Source organism: Corvus moneduloides, chromosome 9 (assembly GCF_009650955.1).
Source record: "Corvus moneduloides isolate bCorMon1 chromosome 9, bCorMon1.pri, whole genome shotgun sequence".
NCBI lineage: Eukaryota > Metazoa > Chordata > Aves > Passeriformes > Corvidae > Corvus > Corvus moneduloides.
The window spans coordinates 6,054,032-6,077,140 of NC_045484.1; the positions used below are offsets into that span (position 1 = coordinate 6,054,032).

Below are 23,109 nucleotides of genomic sequence, written 5' to 3' on the forward strand. Positions count from 1 at the left end.
CCCCCATGCGAAGATGCTGGGTGTGATTTTAAAACCCAACACCGATGAGTTCCTTTGCATGTGTGTTCTTTTGTGTGCACACTGGGAGGGTGGAAGGATTTTTATTTTTTTTCCTTTGCAACCAGATGCAACTTCACATTTGGACTCACAAAGGAGGAGGTGGAAGCACCCACACAAGCCCCTGACTCTGGGAGCACGGGATTTCGGAGGCAGGCAAGGAGAGCTCTGCGATGACGGCACGGAAGCTGGCAACAGCACAGAGCCATCGAGCCGTGCGAAGACAGGGCAAGCATCACACAACTGCCTGCCTCGGCCAGGGAGCCCGGCACAACGGTGGCGGCTTGGGGGCTGCAGCCGCCCCTCCACTGCCAGCGCCCACATGCCAGGCCTGCTCCAAGATGTGCTGGCCATCTGCTCCTGCCAGCCGGGGCTGGGGCCGGGGCTCTGCGCCGTGGCTGGGGATGTGCCAAGCTGTCCCGCCGTTGCCACGCTCCCCAGCTGCGCCCCCCGTCATGACCACACCGCTGTTAGTGCTCCTGGCCCCCAGAACCTGCAGTGGGGAGCTTCCCGTGCCTCCAGGTCCTCCCTGTGGCTTGACTCTGCTTGGCCCATGCAAACCTACTGTGAAACACTGCTAGGCAAAAGAGGGCTCAACAATTCCCGTCCTCATGCAAATTTTAAGCCTCCAGAGTAGCCCTACTCTTCCCATTGCTTCCAGCACTCCTCCCCATTTATCACCAGATTTGGTGATCGCCCCCTCCCCCCCCCCCCGCAATGTGCGACCACAAAAACCCATCCCCCTCCCCCTGACCACCACCACAGGGGCTCCACAGCTGGGCCATGTCCCCAGGGCCATTTTGCAGTCAGGGAGCTGGCCAGGGCAAAGACTGAACCTTGTCATAGTTGAGACTTATCAGGTTTGGACAAGAGCCGGGGGCTGCCGCGGGATTCGGGGTGTTCTGTAATGAACGTCCTCTGCTCCAAATAGACGCCGTCCCAGGGGCACGGGCTTGAGCCGTCCCTCTCCAGAAGTCCTCCCCAACGACCCCCAGCTCCTCGAGTTCCCAGACAGCATCACTATCCAAACCACCCATGGGCTCTGAGCTGCAGCACCCCAAAGAGATGCCGAGACCTGACCTGGCATCCTCGGTCTTTAATCCATCCCTTTCCAAGTCCTCTCCCAAGTTCTTCCTCTTTATGAAAGACAAAGAAACGTAAAGCATGTGTTTTAACAAATTATTCCTCGATTTCTAGAGTCCAGCGAGTCAGATGCTCGCTTAAATCTGTCCGTAACACTTTCCATGGGTGTATTTACAACTGAAGGCATAACTGCCATCTCACGCTCCATCATTAACCCTCTGCGGCCTTGTTACAAACAGAGCTCAAACAGAGAGCACAGAGACATGTCGGAAAATTCTGCACCTACTCATCCCTGGGAAAACACCCCAACACTCACCATCTGGAAGAAAAATCCCTTCTTTGAATTAAAAAAAAAAAAAACAAAACCAAACACAACCCTAGAACACCAATGCTATGACAGCGGCAGGTTGGATCCACCACTTCTCTGACAGCCCCAGCATTCCACATGCAGACACCCCAGCCGTCCCACCCGGCGAGCTCCGCACTGCCGACAGAGAGGCCTCCGGAGCCCGGCTACGCCGCTGCCACCAGGAGGATCGGCTGCTTCCCACCGCAAGGAGTGTCAGTCACTTGTGATAATTAACCAGCTCAAGATAATGAGCTCAGTCTGAAAGCAGCAGCAGCTCTTCCTCCACTTATTTCACTCTCAAATCCCTACTATCGGCATGGCAGCCAAGGCAGACACAGTGCTCCTGCACCCAGGAAAATGCTCAGTCCAAAGACATTTGGTATTTGGGAAAAGAAAGAAGGATTTTTGTTAAATAAAGAGTATAACATAAAGCTTGGCAGAGCCCAAAGGGAACAGTTCTTTGGGACTCTGCGCTGCATCCTTGCCATCACCAAGTAAGGAGTCACACCACCAGCACAGCAGAGATTCCTGCCAGGGGGATGAAAGGAGAAGAGACACACACCTGCAGCCCTGTGCTAAAATAATTAATATTAAATGCAAGGAGACAATAACATGATGGCAAGAGGCAGGCGGATGCAGGAGGGGAAGAGGCCAGCAGCGACTCAGGGCTAAAACCATCACACCTCAGGGAAACCGCCCATCGCAGAGCCTGCTTCCCAGCTCAGGCAAAAGTCACCAACCCACACACAGCCAGGATATAACCAGGATAAATGGTGCTATCACTGGACCCTAGGAAAAATTTGTGACATTTTTTTCCCACAATCATCCTTGTCCATCCCAACAGTAAGATAGATGGGCACAGCAAGAAGCCAACTGCGGCAGCGATTTCTTTCACAGCCAACAGACATCAGAGGAGGGTTTCAGGTTGGAGCCACTTCAAGAGCTTGCAAGCTGCACTCAAGAGCAAAATCCACATGTGCCGCAAGCTGGAAAGGCATTTCTGGGTAATATTCACCCCAATTTCCCCTTGATGGTCCAAACAAAAATACCAATAAAGCCAAAAATGAGAATTAAATTGTTTTGGAAATGTATGGGAACCAGTAGCCAAATTTCTACAGACAAACAAGCAGCGCACCCAGTCTCGACAAATTTTTGCCTACAGCTCTCTCCTTTCCACTCTCACAGCAGCTAATTCTTCCGCTCTTTCGTAAACATTTGAAAACAAGGTCACGCGCACAAATTCTGCTTTCAATTTGCCTTGTATCCATAGCGATTAAACTCAGACCCACAATACAGGACTTAACGGAGGAAAAAAAAAACCCAAAAAACCAAAAAATCCCAAAACCCCAACTTTAAAAAGGCCTGGAGCTGGGCTAGCCCCCGGCACGCTTGCCAGCTTGCCAAAGGCCACGGACGAAAGCATCATGATCACTGTTTTCTCCTATAATAGCGGCAGCGGAATTAAACTGCAGGGCTCCAACAGCCGTGCTATCGCCATAGTGAGGGATCTGGCCCCCCACCTACACCATCCTCAAGAAACAACCAGCCCAGAAGCAACAAAAATTTAATGGCTCCAAAACTCAGCCAGGCAGTGGGATCCAGAAAAGACAGCAAGAGCGGGATGAGCAGGAAAAAACGAAAGCAGCTGCAGGAGAGGAAAGACTCAGCAGCCTTCTCCCCATTCCCACTGGAATGGTTTTTCTTCTAAAAGAGAAAAATAATTTTCCCATTGTCTTTCCCCCCAACTCCACACTTGCCAAAGGGAAAGCATCAGGGAGCTTTAAACACCTACATACAAATTTCCTCACCATCACAGACCTAGATGCAGGCAAAGCCTCTCTGTGACAGTCAACACTATGAATTCAGCAGGGCCTTCCCTGCTTCCTGCTGAGTGCCTCAGTTTCCCCACCAACCAGGGGGGAGAGCAATAGCATTTCCCTGCCTGTGAGGATATCAGGAAAATAGCCTTGTCCAGGACCAGGTCACAGAGGATATGACTTTCCTCCTGCAGATGCTCCGTAGGAAAATAAAGCCAGAGCAGATGGGAAAATACTTGGCCCTGTCCCGGCACAGACCTGGGGTTACCGTGGGTCTCCCAGGCTCCCAACAAAACATCCCCAATTCCCAAGGCCCAACCTGAGCACAACGAAATACCTCTAAAAAGGGGAGAACTAGGGTGCAACGAGACTGCAGGGGAGAAGCGTAACTCGCCATGCAGCACAGTAAGGGCTGACACCTCTTGGGACATACATGGCAGGGGAAGTGGGGAGCAGCAGCACGACATCGGTCCCCACAAGCTTTTGCACTGCACTGGGGCTTTATGGGCAGTGAGAACAGAGCGAGGGGGGCTCCCCGAGGGGCGAAGCCACACTTACTTCTCGTAGTCCAGCTTGCAGTAGAGCTTCTTGTCGCGGTAGAAGCAGGTGGTCTGCAGGGGCTCCTTGCAGGACGCACACTGGACGCACTGCTCATGCCACAGGCTGTCGTTCAGGCGCAGCAAAAACCGGTCCAAAATCACTCGCTGACACCCTTCGCACACCGACTTGGGGGTCGCGGCTCTGCCTGCGGGGAAGGAGCCGGGGGCTGGGGTGGGCGGAGGGAAAGACAGCCGGGGAGACGGGCCAGGCGAGGGACGGACGGAGGGTCCCGCGGTTCTCGCTTCCCCCGCACAGGCTCGTGGTTCGCGGGGGGACGGGGGTGTGCGGGGAGCTGCTGCGGAATCCGGGAGGGACCTGTGCCTTAGGGCAGCTCCGGGGGGGGCACATCTCCCCCAGTTTCGTTCCTCTTGGAAAGGCGGCAGCGGAGCCGCAGCTCAGAGAGAGGGCGACTGTTTGAAACCGATATTAAAACGAAGATAAAACGAAAAAGTTAATTATTTATTGTTCGATACGAAGGAAAGCTCTTCATTACAAGGGGGTTAAGGGGACACACAATTTAATGCAGTTGCGGAACGAACCGGGAGCAGGGAAGGCGGGCGCCGGGGGCACACCCCGGGCGAAGGCAGCGGCGCGGCGCCGGGCAGGGCTGCGAGCAGGAACGATTTGGGAAAGCTGCCCCAGGGCCTCCCGAACCCCCGTGCCCCATCGCTCGGGCCCGCCCGGCCGTGCCCCGCCCTACGGGGTCCCCAGGAGGGCAAGCGGGGTGCCCCGACTTACCCAGCAAGGAGGAGAAGGGGGTCGCGGGGTCCAGGGCGCTCTGCAAACTCTCCTCCATCTTCAGCCCGTCCAGCATGGTGGGGAGCCGGGCTGGGCGAGGGGCCGCGCCGCCCGCCTGCCAACACAGCCCGGACACACCGCGCTCAGCCCGGCCGCCGGCCCCGCCGCCGCCGGCCCCGCCACCCCCGGCCGGGGCTTCCCCGCCCCGCCCGCCCGCTCCCCGGCGCCGCGCTCCCTCCCAACGGGAGAACCCCTCGGGCCCCCCGTTCCGGCTGCGCAGCCGCTGCCCCGGCCGGGCTCGCAACAGCCCCCGGCCCCGACGTGGGGAGGCGACGGAACCCGGGGCCCCCGCAGCCGCGGACGGGAGGATGCGGGACGGGAGGATGCGGGGCTGCCGTCGGCGGGGCTCAGCCGCTTACCTGGGGCGGCCCGGGCGGTGCCTTCCTGCGAGGAGCCGGCGGGAGAGGCGTCCGCACCCACTGCTCCTAGGGGGTCTTGCAGCGGCTCCTGCCTCCCCAGCTGTCCCGTCCCCCCCCGCCTCCCCACCGCCGGCGCTGCCCGGGGTGCGGAGCGAGCCGCGGCGCCCTGGACGGCTCCGGAGAGGAGCGCACCAACCTGCGGGGAAGCGCCCGTCCGACTGCTGCCAAGGAACATTTCCTGGAGCTGATACCTCCCTGCCCGACCCCCACCCCCTGCCCTCCCCTCTCCACCCCACTCGAAATAAGTTTCCTCCCCGCTCTCCTGCCTGGCTGCAGGCACCGGCCCCGCCACGCCTCGAGGGGCCGGCGGCCCTTCCCGGCTCCGGGGTGCACGGCCCGGCCCGGCCCGGCCGCCCCGGTTCTGCTACGCTCCCTGGCTTTTTTTCCTTCTTTTCTTAGAAAGCCAAAAAGAAGAAAAGAAAAGAAAAGGGAAAACAACAACAACAAAAAGGTAGAGGGTGGTGCCCCACCACAGCGTCTCTCCCAGTAATGAAACTGGCTGGAAATCAAGTCCCCCTTCCAGGAGAAGCCCAGGCCGGGAGGTTCTGGGGAAAGCCAGTCCCCTGCCCAGGGCGGGCCCCGGAGGGGATGCGCTCCCCCGCGCTGCGCATTGCCCCGGTCGCCTCGCTCCCGCTGCTCCGGAGTGTTTAAAGAAAATGAGTGCTGGGAGGAGGAAAACAAAAAAGAAATAACAACAACAAAAAAATCCCAAAACCAAAGCCGGGGAGCTGCCGCGGAGGGCTCGTCGCCAGTGATCCGTGGCGCCGAGCGGGGCTCGGTCCGCTCCGGGTGCCGGTTCCGCGGGGCCGCAGGGGGAGGCGACCCCGGGGAAGCGGAGCTCCGGCTCCGCCAAACCGCATCGGTTTCGGGGAGGGGAAAGCAGCGGAGGAACGATCCCGCCCGGCCGGGGAAGATGAAACTTGCAGCCTTCCCGCAGCCCCGGCGCTCTCCCTTCCTTCCTGCTTGGGGGTTTCGCTGTTTTTCGGGGAGTTTCACGGCCCCGCAGGTCGGCGTGTACCGCAGCGGGGCTGGGGCCGCGTACCTGCCGCTGCCGGAGCAGCCTGGACAGGGGGCTGCGGCTTCCCCGGCACGAGGGAGGGCTGGGTCCCCCGTCTCCGGCCGGCGAGCAGGGAAACGGCCGCAGAGCTGTGAGGGACCCGCTATGGGATCGTGGAGGATGGGAGGCTTTTAGGGGCCTCACCTCCTGTGTTCACCGCTGACCTTGGCACCAGGGACAGATGCGCTCCCAGCCTCTCTGTGGGGCATCCTCGTCACAAAGTGCTCCCCACACCTAGATGACGTGGGTGATGCAGGGACCGAGGTCGTGTCATCTGGGAATTCGTAGGAAGGAGAGAGGCCACAGGTTAGCAGAGGCAGCTCACCGCCCTGCCAAAATCCCATGGGAGAAGGAAACACGGTCCTGCGACCGCCCTATTGTATCCCAGTATAACTACACCAGGAGCTCGGGCATGAACGCCTTGGTACCATCACAAGGCTCAGTGTGAAACAGCTCTGACCGCTCACATCCAGGATGGCTGCGCTGCAGCAGGGAGGCACTGGGTTCTGACACCTTTGTCTTTGGCTCTCCTGAAGGTCTCTGAGCAGCTCCAGCCAAGTGTCTGAGCAGCCAGAACTACTGGAGCCACCTTGCCAAGACACCAGCTCAGCAAGGACTGCAGCATGACCAGGGGCTCCAAGCACTGCATGCCGTTCCTCCTGCCTGTGCAAACCAGCCCAGCTTCCCCACCCTGTCCATCCCACTCACAGAGCTGGGCAAGGAAGATTTTCCTTACACAGCCAGGGCGTGGCAGCCCCATGGGGTGGGAATACCATCCACTAGTACTGCTAAGAACTGTGTCCCTGTGCAGGGCACTTTGCTTACAGACTCAGACCGCCCACCCGATTTGCTCTGCTCAGAGGTGCAGGAGCAGCTGGGACGGAAATCATTCCTTCCTGGATGATGCCACCCCATGGTGTTCCTCCTCCTCCTCTTTTCCATACGAGAAGGGTCTGGAGAGTGTCTTAACTTGCAGCTCTCGTGCACAATTCCCAGCTTGGTCTATGATGATCAGGTTTGGGGACTGAGTCAAGTGTGTAACACCTGGGAGGCTGCAGCAGGGTGTTGCTGCTCATGATTTATACATTCACCAGCTCTCACAGAGGTCAGAGGTACTGGAGCCCACCTGGCCTCATGCAAAGGATGGTCACCAGGTGAACCAGTAAAATATGCAAGAAATACACTCCAAACCCCCTCACTCCCAAAGCACACCTTCACCATGGGCAGTGGCCCTACAAAACATGGGGGAGTATTTCAGGCAGCTCACTACAGCCTCCAAGGCCTAGCTTCCATTATTAGTTCACCCAGAGCTGAATTAGGTGCAGAAGCCTGCAGCATCAGCAGCTGAAGAGAATTAAACCAGAGGAAAAGCAGGTCTAGGCTTTCTCCTTCTCCTTGTAGCTGTAGGGTCTGCAGGCAGCCAGGTGTTGCAAAAACTGGGTGGTGTTGGAGAACTGCATTGAATAGAAGCTGCCAACTGAATTAACAAGGCCACAACATTGGCAGAGGGGCTTCACATCTTCCCCAGCTGTCTCCCTGCTGGGGCTGCCCAGCTGTCATGTTTTGTGCAGTTCCCCACTGCTCACTGCTGGAAGGGGATCAGCAGCACTCGGCTTCCAGGTAGCCACAGCCACAGCAACTGCCATGGCTCCAGACAGCAGCAGCCAGATCCCTCCTCCAGCATCACCTTAACTCTGCCCAGCCAAGCAGATGCAGAACCACACTGGAGCAGGCAGGGCTGGCCCCAGAAGCAGGCAGACAGGAGACCAAGGAAGAAGATGGCTGTGAACCACCTCCCTTGGGACAGGAGTCACTGGGCCAGCATCACCCAGGTGCTTCTAATGCCTGAAGTCAACTTGACCCAGAAGACAAAGCCTTGCCCAGCACCAGAGATATCCCTCAATACCACTCACCCCTCAAAGGACCACACCTCCCTCTCCTTCTGCCACAGCAGCCCTTCAGAGGCATCAGCTGCAGCACAGCCAGCTGGGCTGGCCAGCCTGGCAGAGAGGCAAGCCAGAGACCAGCCCACAGCCACAATGCTGTCAGATAGCCCTGGAGTGATAAAATCCTCTCCTTTTACCCCTAAAATCCGCCAGAACAAGCCTGTCTCAGGTAGAGTTAATTGCACAGAGAGTACAGGAAGAGAGGAGAGGGAAATGGAGTGGCAACCACTGGCCTTGCTTAGGTAGAGGTTGGTCTTTGTCCACTCATGCTGATAGACACCCGGGGATTTATCAGGGCTTCTCCATCACGCTTTCCACCACAATGTACCTTGCCATCGTCCCCTGAAAGAGGATACAAACACTGCTTCCCACTGCCATAATCAGCTCTGGGGAGCCCCATGTGCCTCCTCTTCCTCCTCCTCCCCCTTGGGCCCTCTGGTGCTCCAAGAGGTACCAAGTGAGCACAGCCTCCACAGCCTCCCAGCTGGGCCTTTGATGGGACAGCAGAGAGCTGGGAGGGACATATGAGGGGAAGAACAGAGTAATCAGGCATCAAAGGGAACCTCTCAGGGGAGCTCAGGTGAGATGGTGAATGCAGTCCAGGGGCCCAGTCCAGACAAGAGGTCCTTGAGGAAAGGCCCATGTTGGTGGCACTCAGTTGGAGTCACATTGTCTGAAAGGCATGTCAGGTCTACAGGATGTGCCCCCAAATCACTCCATCCATCAGGGAGCCCAGAGTCAAACTGAACATAAACCACCTCAAACTTCTATAGTTTGAGATTTATTTTTTTCTACTCTCAATCCAGAAGTGCTGTTGTTGGACTCAATAGAAACTGAAGCAGCTGCTACAGAACCCAAAACTCCACTGTTTTTTGAAGCCCCCTCCACAGAGCACTGCAGAGTGAGCAGCTCAGAATTAATACATGCTTTGACACATTTGGCCTGTACACCGGAACGAAGCTTGTCCATGGTGGGGGGCACCTGCTGCTAACTCAGGAAGCTCATGAGATGTGATGCACGGTGGGAAAGAAAATAGTCTTGCACTAGTCATTCCCAGAGCCTGGATTATTTATTAATCCCAGAACTTAATCCGAGGCTATGAGGGGCTTCACAGGGTAACCAATGACTGTTTTCTTTAGCTTATCAATGATTGTGATTTCTACTATTTTATGAAAATTAGGTTTTTGCAGGGCTGAAGACTGGGGAAGCTCCAGCCATGCCAAGCTGCTGTTCTTCTGCAACAACTCACAGAAGGATAACCACACCAGTGAGCTATTACCAACTGCTATGGGATTTGTTCCTCTGGGTGTCCAGAGACTCACTCCTATACTTTGCAAGGCTTGGGGAAGCAGAGCTCTTGGACAACACCCCTGTATAGAGGTCTACAACATGAATGAGGAATCCGAGGGTTAGGACCAAATCCAGGAGATTAGATCAATCTTCGGGTCCCCAGTGACAGTGATAGAGCTTGGTTGCTCCATGACTTGCACAGAACATTTGTCTGTTAGTGGCACTTTCAAATGAGCAAGTGGTGTCTTATTCACAGAAGCCACCCTGAGTCTCATGGTCTCTCTGCCCTGCCAGACCAAGGGTGGGGGAGTTTGTGGTGGGGTGTGTGTTAAGCATACAAATTTTTCCAAAAACCCAGTAGTCATCTGGAGAAACAGGGCAAAGCCCTCCTCAAACTGCAGCCTGGAGACCTTGTGGCCCAGAACCCAGAGACCACCCTTCCAGACTGCTAAGAGTGAGGGTGTCCAGCAGCCACAAACAGCCACCTTGAGACTTCCTGCCCCGTTTTGGTTATCATATCCCATCACTTCCAATATCAAAGTATCACAGGCAGCGGTCTGGATTTGTTTACAAACAGTGGACCGAGATCAGCATCATTCAGAAAAGAAACCCAACCCAGCCAGCTCTGTTCTTAGAAGTTTACGTCTCTTAGAGGGGAAGCCTGAGCAGCCCAGGCTGGAGGTGACCTCTTGCTCCATCTAACCAGCAGCGTGGTGTGGTACCATCCCAGCACAGCCTGCATGCAGCATCTCAAATTCCAGCAACAGTTTTACAATGAGCAGGTTGTGTATTTTCTGTATTTAAACACTTCTCTTTTAATGGAAAATTACCTTTTCAATTAAAAATAGCTTCTTGGTCAGTGCTTTTCACCTCTTTTGAAATTCTCCATGGATTTTTCTTAGGAGGCAAAGAAAAAATTAAAGTGTTTTCATAAGGTTGCAGTTTTCCCTCTTTTTCTCCACTCTTTTAAATTCACTTTTTCCTTCTCACAGTGAAATACTGGAAAATGAATCATGTCCCCATGTGGGAGCTTTAACAAAATGTTTCATTTTTATCTTTCTTCTTTTCCTGTTGTCAGTCCTCCTCTCCCTCGAACTTCCCCGAGCCGGCAGCGTTGCAATCTGTCACGCGGACAGACGAAGCGCGGCTGCATCTCACCCCACTGTCTGCTGAGAGGGTCAGAAGGGGCAGATCACTTAACACTACACCTGTTTTATGAATAATAATACAGACAGTTTCACTGGGTTCCTGGGAGGACATTTTCCCACCAGGATAAGCGCCGCATATTGAACAAATTAATGTCTTTAACTCGTTTGACTCTGGTTAGCTCAGTTGCAATGGAAAGCTCCAGTGGTGCCATTGGAGCAGGGGAAAGACCAGGCAGGCCTTTGAGGATGGTTTGTTAGAGTGTCTTGTTCTTTCCTTCCCTGCAAGTTTCTCTCATGGAAGTGTGAGATTATAAATTTGGGGTTTGTTAACCTGTTTCCAGAGCAAAAATATGGAGGGAAAAAAAAAAAGAATAGGACCCATGAAGCTTCAGAAAAATGGAAGTTATCGATGAACACACAAGGTCTGGGTCACCCCAAAATACTCCTCCTGGACCAAAATGAAACACTTTGGTTCTTTCCTCAGTGGCTGGACTAGCTCAGGGAAAAAAAAAATACCAACAAAAAACCAAACTACCCAAACAACCAAAACCAAACAACCACCCCCCCCCCCACACACACACATTAAAAACTTACTTTTAATATTACTTCAAAAACTTCAAAGAATTCAAAGAGTCCTAGAGTTTCTTTTTAAGATGGTGGAATGAAATGTTTTGATTCAAAGCAGCAAGTTTCGCTAGGTCTTTCCTTAGCAGGAACAAGAAGAAGCAATACATGTCCTCTCAGGACCATGTACATCAGCACAAGCAGTGATGTCCCAGGTGACATTCCTGCCCTGATTTGGGCTGCCCAAGGGTCTCAGGAGGGACCTCAGCCCCATCGACCCTCAGCCCCATCCCAAGCTGGACCTGTGACTGCAGCAAAAGAGGACGCTGCTCTGCCAGCTCCAATCAGTGCCTCACTCATATTATTTTGTTTTGTTGACTTTTATTGAGAATGAAAAAATAATTTAAAGCAATTATCTGTACAGGGGGCAGGGGGATGGTTAGCTGGGTAGGATATCTGTGACCCCCCCAGACAAGCCAGGGAGGGTTAGAGGGGGTGATTTACAGCTGTACAAAACCACAACAATCCCACCGAGGAGGAGCGGAGGGCAAAGGACATCTCTGGAGCTCTCACAGGCTCAGAGCAGAGGGGCAGGTGGCTGTGCAGGGGCACAGGGGGACAGGGGCTGGCCAGACAGGGGCCAGACCCTCAAGTGACCTGCAGGGGTGTCTCCAGCATCTCCATGAGAAAGGTGTCGATGGGCGTGTCTCCAATCAGCTTGAAGAAGAAGAGGTGCTCCAGGCACTTCAGCCCGATGGACCGCAGTGCCGGCAGACGCAGGAGGAGTTTGGCAAACCTGGGAGAGACCAGATTCAGAGGCATGAGGGAGGCACTGGCTGCCCTCTCCCACTTCTTTCCAAGCCTGCACCAGCCCAAATTCTCCCAAAAAATGCTTTGGGGCATTCTCAGACTTAGATTCCCTCAAGCTTTCAAGATAAACATTTGTTGCCTCGTGTGGAGGGAATATATATCTTTCTAAAACAGAATTTGGCTTTTTTAAAACTTCAAAGAAATAATAAAAAAAGGAAAAATTAAAAAAAAAGAAGATACATCCATATTCTCCCTCCAAGATCTGAACATCTTAACATCTTACAAGACTTACATCTCCATGGTGTCATTTAAATCTGTCTTCAAAAGTCCCCAGGCTCTGAGAGGGTGTGCAGCCCCTCAGCTGCCAGTCACTACCTCCCGTTTGGAGGCACAGCTGGAAGTGGGTGCAGCCGACAGCCTGTTCCCTGTTCCCCCTGCCCACAGACCGCTCGCAGCGTCTGCGGTGACAGCGAGAGCCAAAAATAGTAGAAGATGCTGCGGGCGCATCTCTTGGCTGGCGGCAGTGGGGACCGACGCAGCTACCGGCGCTTTGAGAGCTCGGCCAGCAGAGGGTAGGATTGGATTGGAAAGCAAGAAAATTCCATCTCGCCAGCCTCCTAAAGGCTCCGGATTTGGGCACTGTGGCTCAGGCAGAGCCAGCACGGACAGCCCAGCCCAGCCCATCCCAGTCTCCTCTTTCCAGGGTAGGTATGGTGCTGCCTTGCTGGGGATACTCACCGCCCTGGCTGCTCGGGGTACTTCTGCTTCGTGTAGGCTTCCAGTGTGGCATAGACCTTCTCCCTCAGTGATTCCACTTCTGAGGGGCTGGACAAACCCTTGGCATCTGGTCAAGGGCAAAAATACAGGTGGGAAAGAAATCTCTGCAGAGGGGGTCCTTCCACTGCCAGCAGAGTGACTGTGTGCATGGGCAGGAGAGGACTCACGCTCTCTTTAATCATGTATCCAGGGGCTGGGACAAATACTGGTCTACTAGAAGGTGTCCCTGCCCGTTGGAGGGGGCTTGGAATGAGATGATCCTCAGGGTCCCTTCCAACCCAAAGCATGAAATCTGTCTGCAGCCCTGATGCTCACAGTGACCTGCTGTGGCCCAGAGGGATTACCTGTCACCTGGAACTGTCCCCAGCCTCAGACTTACCTGGGTTAAACAGGACAATGGCTCGCAGGCACCCCAGCTCCGACTTATCCATCTGCATGTCTTTCATTTTGGACACCAGCTCTGTCAAAACCCTGCGTGTGGGGGACATGGGTGAGCAGACAGAGACCAGTTGTTCCACTGAAAAGCATCTCGGACAGGCACTGGGAATACCCGCAATTCTTCTCTGCAGGAAGAGGCATCTTTGAGGCACAGCCATGCCCCACACCACTGTTTTACATGTGCAACACCAGCATCCAGGGACCTGAGTATTAAATTTGCTCCTGTTCTCACTTTGCTCAGCATGCAGCACTCACAATTTACACTCACTTGAGGAAAACCACATGGGTTTTCTCGACTTTTTACTGTGTAGTGCAAAACATGGGCACTGTCCTTACACGTGCCCGTTGTGTAAAGATTGGTGAGGCAGTGTCCTGCCAGGAAGGGAGCAGGCATGGCAGGCACAATATGTGTGCAGTTGTTACACAAGCAAGTTGGGGTTTAAGGCGCTGCCATCTAAAGCTCTTGGTGATCAATATTAGGCCTAGATACAGCTACAGCAAACTCTTGAGAAAGGAGCATTCCTCCCCCTGCACACCCAACCAAAGATCTGCTTCTGCAGCTGCAAATCCCTTTCCACTGTGCTTTTATCCCATTCTTGTTTTTTAAGTCAGTCAAACATCCCCTGCTCATTCTGAGCTACTTCTGCCCCAAATCACAAAGGGTTTGCTCTAGTTGCCCTTAAGGACATGTTTCCCATTCAGAGGGGAAGGCAGAGCCAGCCTGGCCACCACTGCTGGGGGATGACAGCAACAGGCCACGTACCTGTCAAAGATGGAGCCCACACCAGCACTGTGGGCACTGCTGCGGTGCACGTGCAGGCCTGTGGCCAGCAGGATCCCGTCCTGGACTGACACGGAGCGATGGGAGAAAGAGGCAATGAGCAGCTCATTCCAGCCTGCAAGCAGAGGAGTGCAGGACACATGAGGCAGTTCAGCCAAAAATCAGTCCCACATGGAGCAGGAGAACTGATTTCTCCCTGATGGCTTTAGACTAAGCTCACAGGAGAGTTGGTACCTCAGGTACCAACTGCACCCCTTGGCAACACTGCAAGGTGTGGTCTATCCCTTGGAAGTATCTGGAAAATGCTCTCAGGCACACGGTGGGATTCTTGGGGTTGTTCTGGGAAGGGACAGGAATTGGACTTCGATGATGATGCTTGGAGGTTCCTTCCAACTCAGAATATTCTATGATTCTATGACCCTGACCAGCAGCAAGCAAGGAGCAGAAATTGGCTCAAAGGGAAAAAAAAAATTTTTTTTTTTAAAAAGGGGAAAATATCTGGGGTTTCTTCCTTAAAAACATATTCCTAGCAACTACAATCCCTTTACATCATTTTGCACGCTAATGTGCCCCACGTGTAGAAGGATCTGCATCAACCAGATACATTTATTAACTCTCCCCCGGCCCTCCCTGTCTGCATGAAGAGGGGGACAAACAACATATTCTGCTGCCCCATCCACAACCTCTGCCAACCTCTCATCATGTCTCAGAACGAGTCTCCCACCCTGCAACAGCAGGAATGGATTGGCTCAGGATTGCACATTCACCATCCAGCCTGGCTGGCATGGCACACAGCCCAGAGAAGGGACAGGGGCACCAGGAACAGCCACAGGTGGGGGATGCTACCTGCCCGGAGGAGAATGACTTGGTCTTCCAGCGTCAGGTCAGAGAAGTGGGGGATGCGCTTGGCCCACTCGACGAGTGTGAAGAGCTGCTTGTCAGCTGCATGGCAGATGTTTGTGACAGGGTCATTTGTCTAATTAGGAGCAATATCCAAAAGAAAAGAGCAGAGGAAAAGAGCGGAATTTGTCAATGAAAAAACTTTGATAATCACAATCTGCATTGCACACGGTATCAAGTTAATAATACTCAATGCCACAAGTACAATGCTCAAACTGCCAATAATCTCAGCTGTGTGCTGTTGGGAAGAGCAGATATTTGCTACCACTATCCCCTCTACAGCCAGCCAAGTCAGCTGGTTGCTAGACTTTTCTGTTTGCTTGCTGTCCTTTGCAAAGCAAGTCCCTGGTGGTCGGCTGCAGTCCTGCTCCCCAGGGCACATCTGAAAGCCAGGAAGCAGCCCCTGAACGGGCATGAGCAGCAGTTTTATCCAAACCAGTAAAACCACAGCAGTAAACCTGCTGCGTTCAGCTCCACCCCAGTCTTGGTCACAGGGGCAGACAAGAAGTGTCCAGGGCTATGCGCATGTGGAACCTAGCACAGGGCTCAGACTCTCCAGCATCTATTTCCCTATCTACTCATTGAAACTAAAGGAGACTTGGAAAAAATGCTTGGAAAATAATGTATAGGCTGTTTTCTAGTTGTCATTCAGAGGAGCTACAAAAGAAAAACTATTGGTGAGTTTTAGGTGGTGCGAAGCAAAATCCCCTTATAAAATGCCCGTTGTTCACATGGCATTTGTCTGTTCAAATCCCAGCTCAAAGCCTCTCATTACTGGCTGCAGGTGGTGTCAGTGGCTCTTACCGAGCTCTCTGTGCTCACATCACTGTACGCCTCCGTTTTGGGTTCGACTGCCAGCTCAGCTTCCAGGATCCTCTCCACGGGCATATCCTCGCTGCCACTGCTTGTGGACTCGGCCTCGTTCTCACTGCGCTCCCTGCTCCTCTGCCTCTCTTCCTGCACAGCTGTGGGACAGAAACACAGCTCTCTATGTCCACAGCAACAGTCACCTGCTCACAGTGGGTCCCCTTGCCTCTGGGACAAGGGATGAGAAACCCCCTCAGCAGGGGGAGAACAGAAAATAAATGGGTATTTCAGATGTACACCCATTAAAATGGCTGCTCCCATACCAAGAACTCTGAGGTTGCTGCAGACCAGTAGCCTTCAAAGTTGACAAAAAATTGTGATTTCCAAAGTATGAAACTCCAGAACAGAGGGAAGAGGAGTTGATACCTCCAGGTGGCAGCCTGGACTCGGCTGTCACTAGGTGCTGGAGGAGGCAGGAGGGATCCAGCACTCACATACAGGTTTGTTGTGCTCTCAGCATGCTTCCAACAGTTCCAGTGTGCTTTCAACAATCCCACAGCAGTCAGATCATCCAACAGCAGGGCTAGACAGTCCCAAACCCCAAGCTGGATTCACACATGCTGCTTATCTCATTCCTGAGCAAAATCTTACCCAGTCTGGCCCAGTCCTGGCGTCACCTCTCCCTCTACCACCTCTCTTCCTAATCCTCCCCACTAGAAAGTTCCTAGCACATCAGTGCCCCAACACCTTCACTCCGTTCTCCCTTCTCTGTATGTTTTCCAACACAGCTACTGACGGAAGGCACAGAATCATGAAATTCTCTCCAAAGCTCAGTTATTAACCCCCAGGGCTGCTCTGTGTAAGACAGGTCGGTGTAGGACATGTATCTTGTATGCCAACCCTTGTGTGCAATAGAAGTCCTGGGTGCACTTTTTTTTGGAGGAGTCCCAAAGGGAAATACGACAATCCTGTTTAAAAAAAGAAATTACCAGCAGGCATTATATTTGTTTGGTTCATTGCTGGGGAGAAATGTCCAAAAACTAATCCCCTCTAGCATCACTCCCCTGTGTGAGTAGGAGCCCAAAGTGCCTTGCATTAGCCTTGCTAATTAGCCCCTGGCTAATTTTAGGGTGTTTTAAGTGGAGGGCCAAATCAGGGGAGGCTCCTCAGCACTAAGACTCATAACCATTTTGCAATGCTCAGTGCTTCCCTGTGTTTCTCCCAGCTGGGAGAATGTGCTTCCCAGCACTGCCCAGCTGCTGGGCAACTGGCAGCACCCAAGGAGATGTATCAGTGGGGTTTCCTGGCTGGTGCTTGTGAGGAAGGGCAGCACAGGACACAAGCGTATGCCAGCCAGCTGGCGAGAACATTTGTGCTCTTTAGAGTAATGGACAGGAAAAGCCATGTAAGTGTTTCTGAAGTCACCAAAATCTTAGTGGAAGAAAGTACATGGCAAGGAAATACCAGTCCCATCACTCAGCTCCTGAACTCAAGCTGCAATCCAGTTTCTGGAGCTCCCAGAAACCCCCTGTGATTGCTGCAGCCAAACTCCCACAGGATCCACCAGGATCCTGGGGTTTAAATTTTCACTCTCTGCAAAGGGAAGCTGTGTTAACACCCTGGTCATCTGAACCACTTTGCACCTGGTTGTAAGGGAGAGCTATGCCTGGGATTAAGTTTTTGATTCCAGCATGGCATTTTGCAGTCCTCTGCTGCCCTAAGAGATTGAGGCAGCACAGCTTTGATGATGCTACAGGGAATAGGATGAGGTTTAGCTCGTGCCCAGTGTTACAGCTGCTTCCCCAGGCTCTGCCCTGCACAGTCTGAGCTCTGGCACAGGGAGCAGTTTGCATGTTCCACAGGGGAACGGCGTGGCCTCCAAAAGGGACAGCTACACTGTCTGCTAGCATTCAACCCTGAAGGCAGCTCAGTTACTTTATCTCAGAAAAAATGAGCTTAAATGCTGTGCTGGTTGTCACTTCCTGACCTTACATCTGTTAGTATAATCTGGGAGACAATCCAGCTCAGCAGTCCTTCCTCCATCAAGGAGGGAGAACCAGCTGCATGGGACAGGGGTGGACAGATAAACAGCCAAGCTGTTGGGCTTGCCCTTCCCTGCAGCAGAGACTTGGTGGCTTTTACAAAGATCTTCACAATCTCCAGAGCTGGGTGGGAGAGAGACAGGGCTGCAGGACCCTCAGCAGCTTTTGGAGGCTTCCCTCAAGTCAGTGCAAAACCCCTTTAAGTCCAATTGCCATGGGTTTGATCCTTGCTCCACACTAAATCCTTTAGGTGGTTTGGGCCAGAAACACGGTTCTTTGGGAGTTGCAATGGGTGTGTGGAATATGGAAAAGGCTCCGTGAATTACTTCCATACTGCTCTCTCCCAGAGCACAAAACCCTTGCAGGATGTGAGCTCATCTCCAAAGATGAGGCTAAGAGTGGAAATGACAGAGAACTATAAAATAAGAGATAGAAATAAATCATTCACCCTTATCTTCCAGTACAAGAATTAGGTGGTGAAAAATGAAGTCAGTAAATCAAAAACAAAAAAAGGAAGCTGCTCTTCACACAGGAGACAAGAAGGCTGCAGGACCCCTCACTGCTGGGTGCTGTCTGCAGCAGAGGTTTTCAGGGGTCCAAGGGGTCCAAGCCATTAAGGGTCACTAACTAGAGGCAAGGTTGGGTCAAAATCAGTTAATAGGTTCAATACTCACCAGTGTGTGTGTTTAGGTGAGAAGAAAAAAACATTGTAATAGCTTCCCCATCAGCCTCTTCCCTTATTAGTCTCTCTCCTTATTAGGAAAAAATTTGTCACAGAAGGGGTTGTCAAACATTGGAACAGGCTGCTCAGGGAAGTGGCTGAGTCACCACCCCTGGAGGTATTTAAAGGACAGGTAGATGTGGCACTTAGGGACAGGGTTTAGAGGTGGAATCTGCATCACTGGGCTAACTGTTGGGCTTGATCTTAAAAGTCTTTTCCAACCTAAACTATGATTCTCATTTCCTTTACGTAACAAGGTCCAAAATGTACTGAAGCTGTCAGTGTAGGTTTTTGGAATGCACCAGCCTTGGAGGGTCACCAAGAACCTGATTTATCCTAATGAACGAAGAAAAATTTCTTCAATTCCATTCCTTCCATAAGCCCAGTCCTACCTTCCCTCTTCATCCCCATGGCGAGGCACTTCTGATAGCGGCAGTACTGGCAGCGGTTGCGCTGGCGCTTGTCTATGAGGCAATCCTTGTTATCCCGGCAGGTGTAGATCAGATCCTTCCGGATTGTCCTCTTGAAGAAGCCTTTGCAGCCCTCACAGCTGTACACCCCATAGTGCTTCCCTGGGGAGGCAAGGGAATCAATGGGCAAGCAGGTATTTGCCCTTCCTTCCAGTGTGGAGGAGCTCACACCAAATCCAAAGGTAAAAAACCTGGCTGCAGGGAATCATCTTAGCAGGGCTGAACTGGCTTCAGGGGGTCTTAGCAGGTAATAGTGACCAGCAGCAATCAAACTATAGGACCACTGTTTTCCTGTGATTAGGAGGGACTGCATCCCAGTGGAATGATGTGGAGCATCTTAGCTGCAGTGCAAGTGCAGAACAGCCGCAGGCAGCAAATGGGGTGCACTGATTAGGAGGGGGTCTGTAAGGCACACTGAGGTATGAGAGAAAACCCAGACACAGCCAGAACCCAGCTAACACAAAGCAGAGGTAAACGAAAACAGAGATTTTGATAGATTTACCTTTGGTAAACAGGGACAAAAGGTAAAATGAGATTATACACACAAGGGAGAAGAGCATAGGGTTTAGGTTTGCTCGCTTTTGGGCACAGTGCAACTAATCTGCAATACAGACGGCCAGATCCAGCCATGAATCCTGCAATGGCAGTATGGCCCCAGCGAGCCCCCACAATGCTCAGTGCTGCACAAGCCTTGCTTCAGGGCACCAGGGGAGTTCTCATTGCACAAAGGCTTCCTCAAGAAAGAAAACCTCCTACCTGAGGACCTGTCCCCACAGATGGCACAGATGTGTTTGGCTAGGGAACCTGGACTTGTAGATGGATAATTCATGCTCCCGATCCCCGGGAGACCCGGCAAGGGCTTGACATCCTCCGAGCTGCTGACATTGTTCAGGACATTGAGCTGCAGAAGCAGAAGCCACAAGACAGGTTAGAGGGGAGACTCGTATCTCAATGACACCATCCCCAAATGGAGCTGACCTTTCCTGTGCTGCTCCCACAAGCTTATCCCCAGCAAGTCCATGGGGCTGTCACGGGCATACAGACATCCTCTGGTGAATCCAGCTGGAGCGGTTTAAGCAGGCACTAAAGCAGATATGGCCTGATGTTGTAACCAAAGCCAGAGCTGGAAAAGGGCAGGCAGCAACCTCAGCTGCTCAGTTACAGCCTCCAAGCGATGAAGCTGGTGGGATCCTGCCTGCTTCATTAGAGGATGCTGATCGCTGGCTGCTGGCAGCCTCAAGCACTAACAGCTTAGTAAAGAAGAGCTTTGCAGCCAGATGATCTGTTGCAATTGAACCTGAACTGCTGCATGGCTAGGGAAGCTGTAAGAGCATTTAAAAAATAAGTCAAATTAGGTGGGTTAGCTTGTCATATGCAAATCTTCATACACACATGAAAATGTGGCCATTTGGTCACTCTCTGGGACTTAGGTTCCCAAGCACCACCACAGGTGGCAGATTTGGGGTTACCAGATTGAAAAAAAGAGGGATCGGGCTGAGCATCTAAAAATCAGCAGCTGCGAGATGCAGGCAAACGATGCAGAGCCCCCAGCCGAGATCCCCAGGAGCTGCTCGTGGCTGCTGAAGTTAAAGGTTACAAACCCACATCGATTAGAGACCAAAGCCTGATGTTGCCCAGGGCTTCGTTTTATTGCTGTTTGCTTTGGAGCCACGTTGGCAGGGCAGGGAGGATTAAGGGCCATTGAGCACATCTTGTCAAAAGCTGTCTGGGCAGAGCAGTGTCTCTCCTAACCCACCATCAGATCACCTTCCCTACTGTCATGGGTTGAGGGCTGGGGATGGTTGTTTCATCACTGAGTTTGCCTGGAACAGTCATGCCAATTTACCAGCTCAAATTCTTCCCAGCAAGAAGGCAGAAGCAGGGATAGAAAACAAGGGTTTGGATGAAGACCCAGCTAGAGCTTTCATTCCAATCTCCATAACATTTAAAAAGTAGATTTCATGCACATTCCTGCAAGCTGTCCATTTGCTCCAAGAAACTGCCTGTTTCCCACAAAAAAGTATGATAATTTCCACAGTAAATTTCAGTAAAGGACAAGAGGTCACCCCATTGGAACTTTTGGACCTGTCATTAGAAAAATAAAAAGGTGAGGCCTGTTCTCATCTTCCCTCACCACTGTCCTTTCATTTTCAAAGCTTCAAAGGTCTAATAACATGGAAAATAAAAACTACCCATCAAAAATCAGGAGCCAGGTTGTTTTGCTCCACTAGAAAATATAAGTGTATTGGGAAAAATTGCCCAGAGGAACAGAGGTTTGATCTCCCTGGCAGAGACTCAAACCAGGCACTGGCAACTGTAAATCCTTATGCTTCAAAATCCAGGCCAAGGAAAGGAGAAATAAACCCCTTCCTCCGTGCAAGTGTCCATCATCTTGGCAAAATGCTGAGCCAGGAGGAACTTTTTATGGTTTAAAATGTTACTCAGAACTCAGGTACCACCTTTTCTTTCTCCCTGTCTGCACTTTGAAACAATAAAATGGAGAGAAGGTATATGGGAGGGGGACACCCAGGGCAGTTCTAGCCATCAGTGTCCTCAGAGCTTGACTCCTGCAGGTTAAGTGCAATCATGTATGATATCTGGGACAACTGCTTGAACCCAAATCCATTAGCTGCCTCTCTGCTGAATCCCCAGGGTCCAGCTGTCTCCTTGCATTAGAGGCAACACAAATGGAACCCTCTCCTCAGATCTGGGAACTTGGCACAGTGCCCAGACTGGGAAAACCACTTCCCAGAGCATCCCCAACCGCAAAGGAAAGGCTTCCAACCAGCCAATACTGCTGCAAGTTCCTGTCCAGCCATCCTGTCCTTGATGTCATGGGCACAAATACTGTTAGATCCATGGGGAACAGTTAGCTGGTGCAAGGAGAAGAGGGATCGATCCTCCAGCATTCCCACTGCTGACAGCTAGGGCCCACAAAGGAGTTGAGAATACTGGGGAAAGGTAAGTCAAACCTTATCCTCTTTCAGAGCTCTTCAGGGGCCTCCCTATATCATCCTCTCCCAGCCTTCCAGGTGCTAAGAAGAGCTCCAGGCATTCCAAGGAGTAGCAGCAAGGTATGGGGCAGAGAGGGCTCAGGGACCATCTCCTTGCTGCTTCTTCAACAGGAACCATGAGGCTTCTGAGCACTTCCTACCTTCAGGTCCCACTAACAAAACACAAAATCTTGCTCATAAGAGGCAGAATTTTCACTTAGATATGGACTCCCAGAACATTTCAGCTCTCTGTCAAAATTCCACACTGCTACAACCCGTGCAGGAGGTAGTGCCAGGCTTTTGGAGCAGCATGTCTCTGTCCCACAGAGCCACCCTGGGATGCTCCCAGCCCATCCATGGCTTTGGGAAAGCACCAGCCCTAACACCTGGGTCTCCCCTGTCTGGAAGGGAAACCTCAGCACCCACGTGAGCACAGGCAGTAAGGATGGGAGTGCTTCGTTTTGCTGCAGGCCAAGTTTATATGCAACACAGTAGGTGGCTGGCATTTAGCATTAACATTTGTCTCCCCCTAGAAAGTCCATCTCCTTTCCAAATAATGAAACGAAGCAGATAGTCTTTTGCAGGAAGAAGGGCAATGTTTCACGTGCTGCAGCCCCTGGCTATCCTGTCTGTTTCCATGTACAGTAATTACACACTGCAATAGATGCAGTGGAGGGGAGCTGGACTGCACCCACAGTGAGAACAAACCTGGAAATTAGCTCTCTTCCCTTATCATGTAGGGTATTTTGAAACAGATACTGGTGTGGTCTCTGTGTCTATGCAAGGGTGATTTATGCAGGTACACATGCTAGAAAATGTTCTTTACAGCTGAACTCCTTGACTGACCAAACTCCCCACCAGCCAACTCTCTCTCAAGTTTTGGAACTTTACCATCCTGAACACTGAATTGTAGCAAAGAAAGTGTGCACATCCCCACCTGTGGACTGGTATGTGTCATGAAATTCATGCCCGGGGCTGAGGAGAGAGCGACGGGGTGTGAGCTGAGGGAGGAGGCAATGACCCTGTAGGGCGAGCCCAGGGCGTTCACTGGGGAGCCGATAGTGTTCATGGGTGACGGCAGCGCCCGCGAGGCATTCGTCGGGGCCTCGAGGTAGCTGTGGGACCCCTCCACTGGATTCCCCGTGGAAAGGCCTGAGGACAGGCTCACGGACGTGGAGCTGGTGTGCACAGGGGAATCTGCAGAGAGAAGCAGAGATGAAGTACACCATGAGTATGGCTGAG

At 52.4% G+C, this 23,109-nt stretch overlaps 2 protein-coding genes across 5 annotated transcripts in view; both read right to left on the bottom strand.

The window, feature by feature from the left end:
• The window catches only part of LMX1A (LIM homeobox transcription factor 1 alpha), a 43,439-nt gene extending 38,149 nt beyond the window's left edge, over positions 1 to 5,290 (bottom strand). The window contains exons 1-3 of the mRNA XM_032118577.1: positions 5,064 to 5,290; positions 4,645 to 4,759; positions 3,865 to 4,051 (exon numbers count right to left, since the gene is read on the bottom strand). Of these exons, the coding sequence (XP_031974468.1) occupies positions 3,865 to 4,051; positions 4,645 to 4,720 (263 nt within the window). The 5' untranslated portion in view covers positions 4,721 to 4,759; positions 5,064 to 5,290. The remainder of the gene's footprint in view (positions 1 to 3,864; positions 4,052 to 4,644; positions 4,760 to 5,063) is intronic.
• A 6,199-nt stretch (positions 5,291 to 11,489) lies between these two features.
• RXRG (retinoid X receptor gamma) overlaps positions 11,490 to 23,109 on the bottom strand; it is a 30,367-nt gene continuing 18,747 nt past the window's right edge. For all 4 annotated transcript variants that reach the window (XM_032118486.1, XM_032118484.1, XM_032118482.1 and 1 more), the window contains exons 2-10: positions 22,805 to 23,064; positions 19,631 to 19,775; positions 18,797 to 18,976; positions 15,639 to 15,799; positions 14,781 to 14,910; positions 13,917 to 14,049; positions 13,095 to 13,186; positions 12,677 to 12,782; positions 11,490 to 11,924 (exon numbers count right to left, since the gene is read on the bottom strand). In XM_032118486.1, coding sequence (XP_031974377.1) covers positions 11,777 to 11,924; positions 12,677 to 12,782; positions 13,095 to 13,186; positions 13,917 to 14,049; positions 14,781 to 14,910; positions 15,639 to 15,799; positions 18,797 to 18,976; positions 19,631 to 19,775; positions 22,805 to 22,936 — 1,227 coding nt within the window. In that variant the 5' untranslated portion in view covers positions 22,937 to 23,064 and the 3' untranslated portion in view covers positions 11,490 to 11,776. The remainder of the gene's footprint in view (positions 11,925 to 12,676; positions 12,783 to 13,094; positions 13,187 to 13,916; positions 14,050 to 14,780; positions 14,911 to 15,638; positions 15,800 to 18,796; positions 18,977 to 19,630; positions 19,776 to 22,804; positions 23,065 to 23,109) is intronic.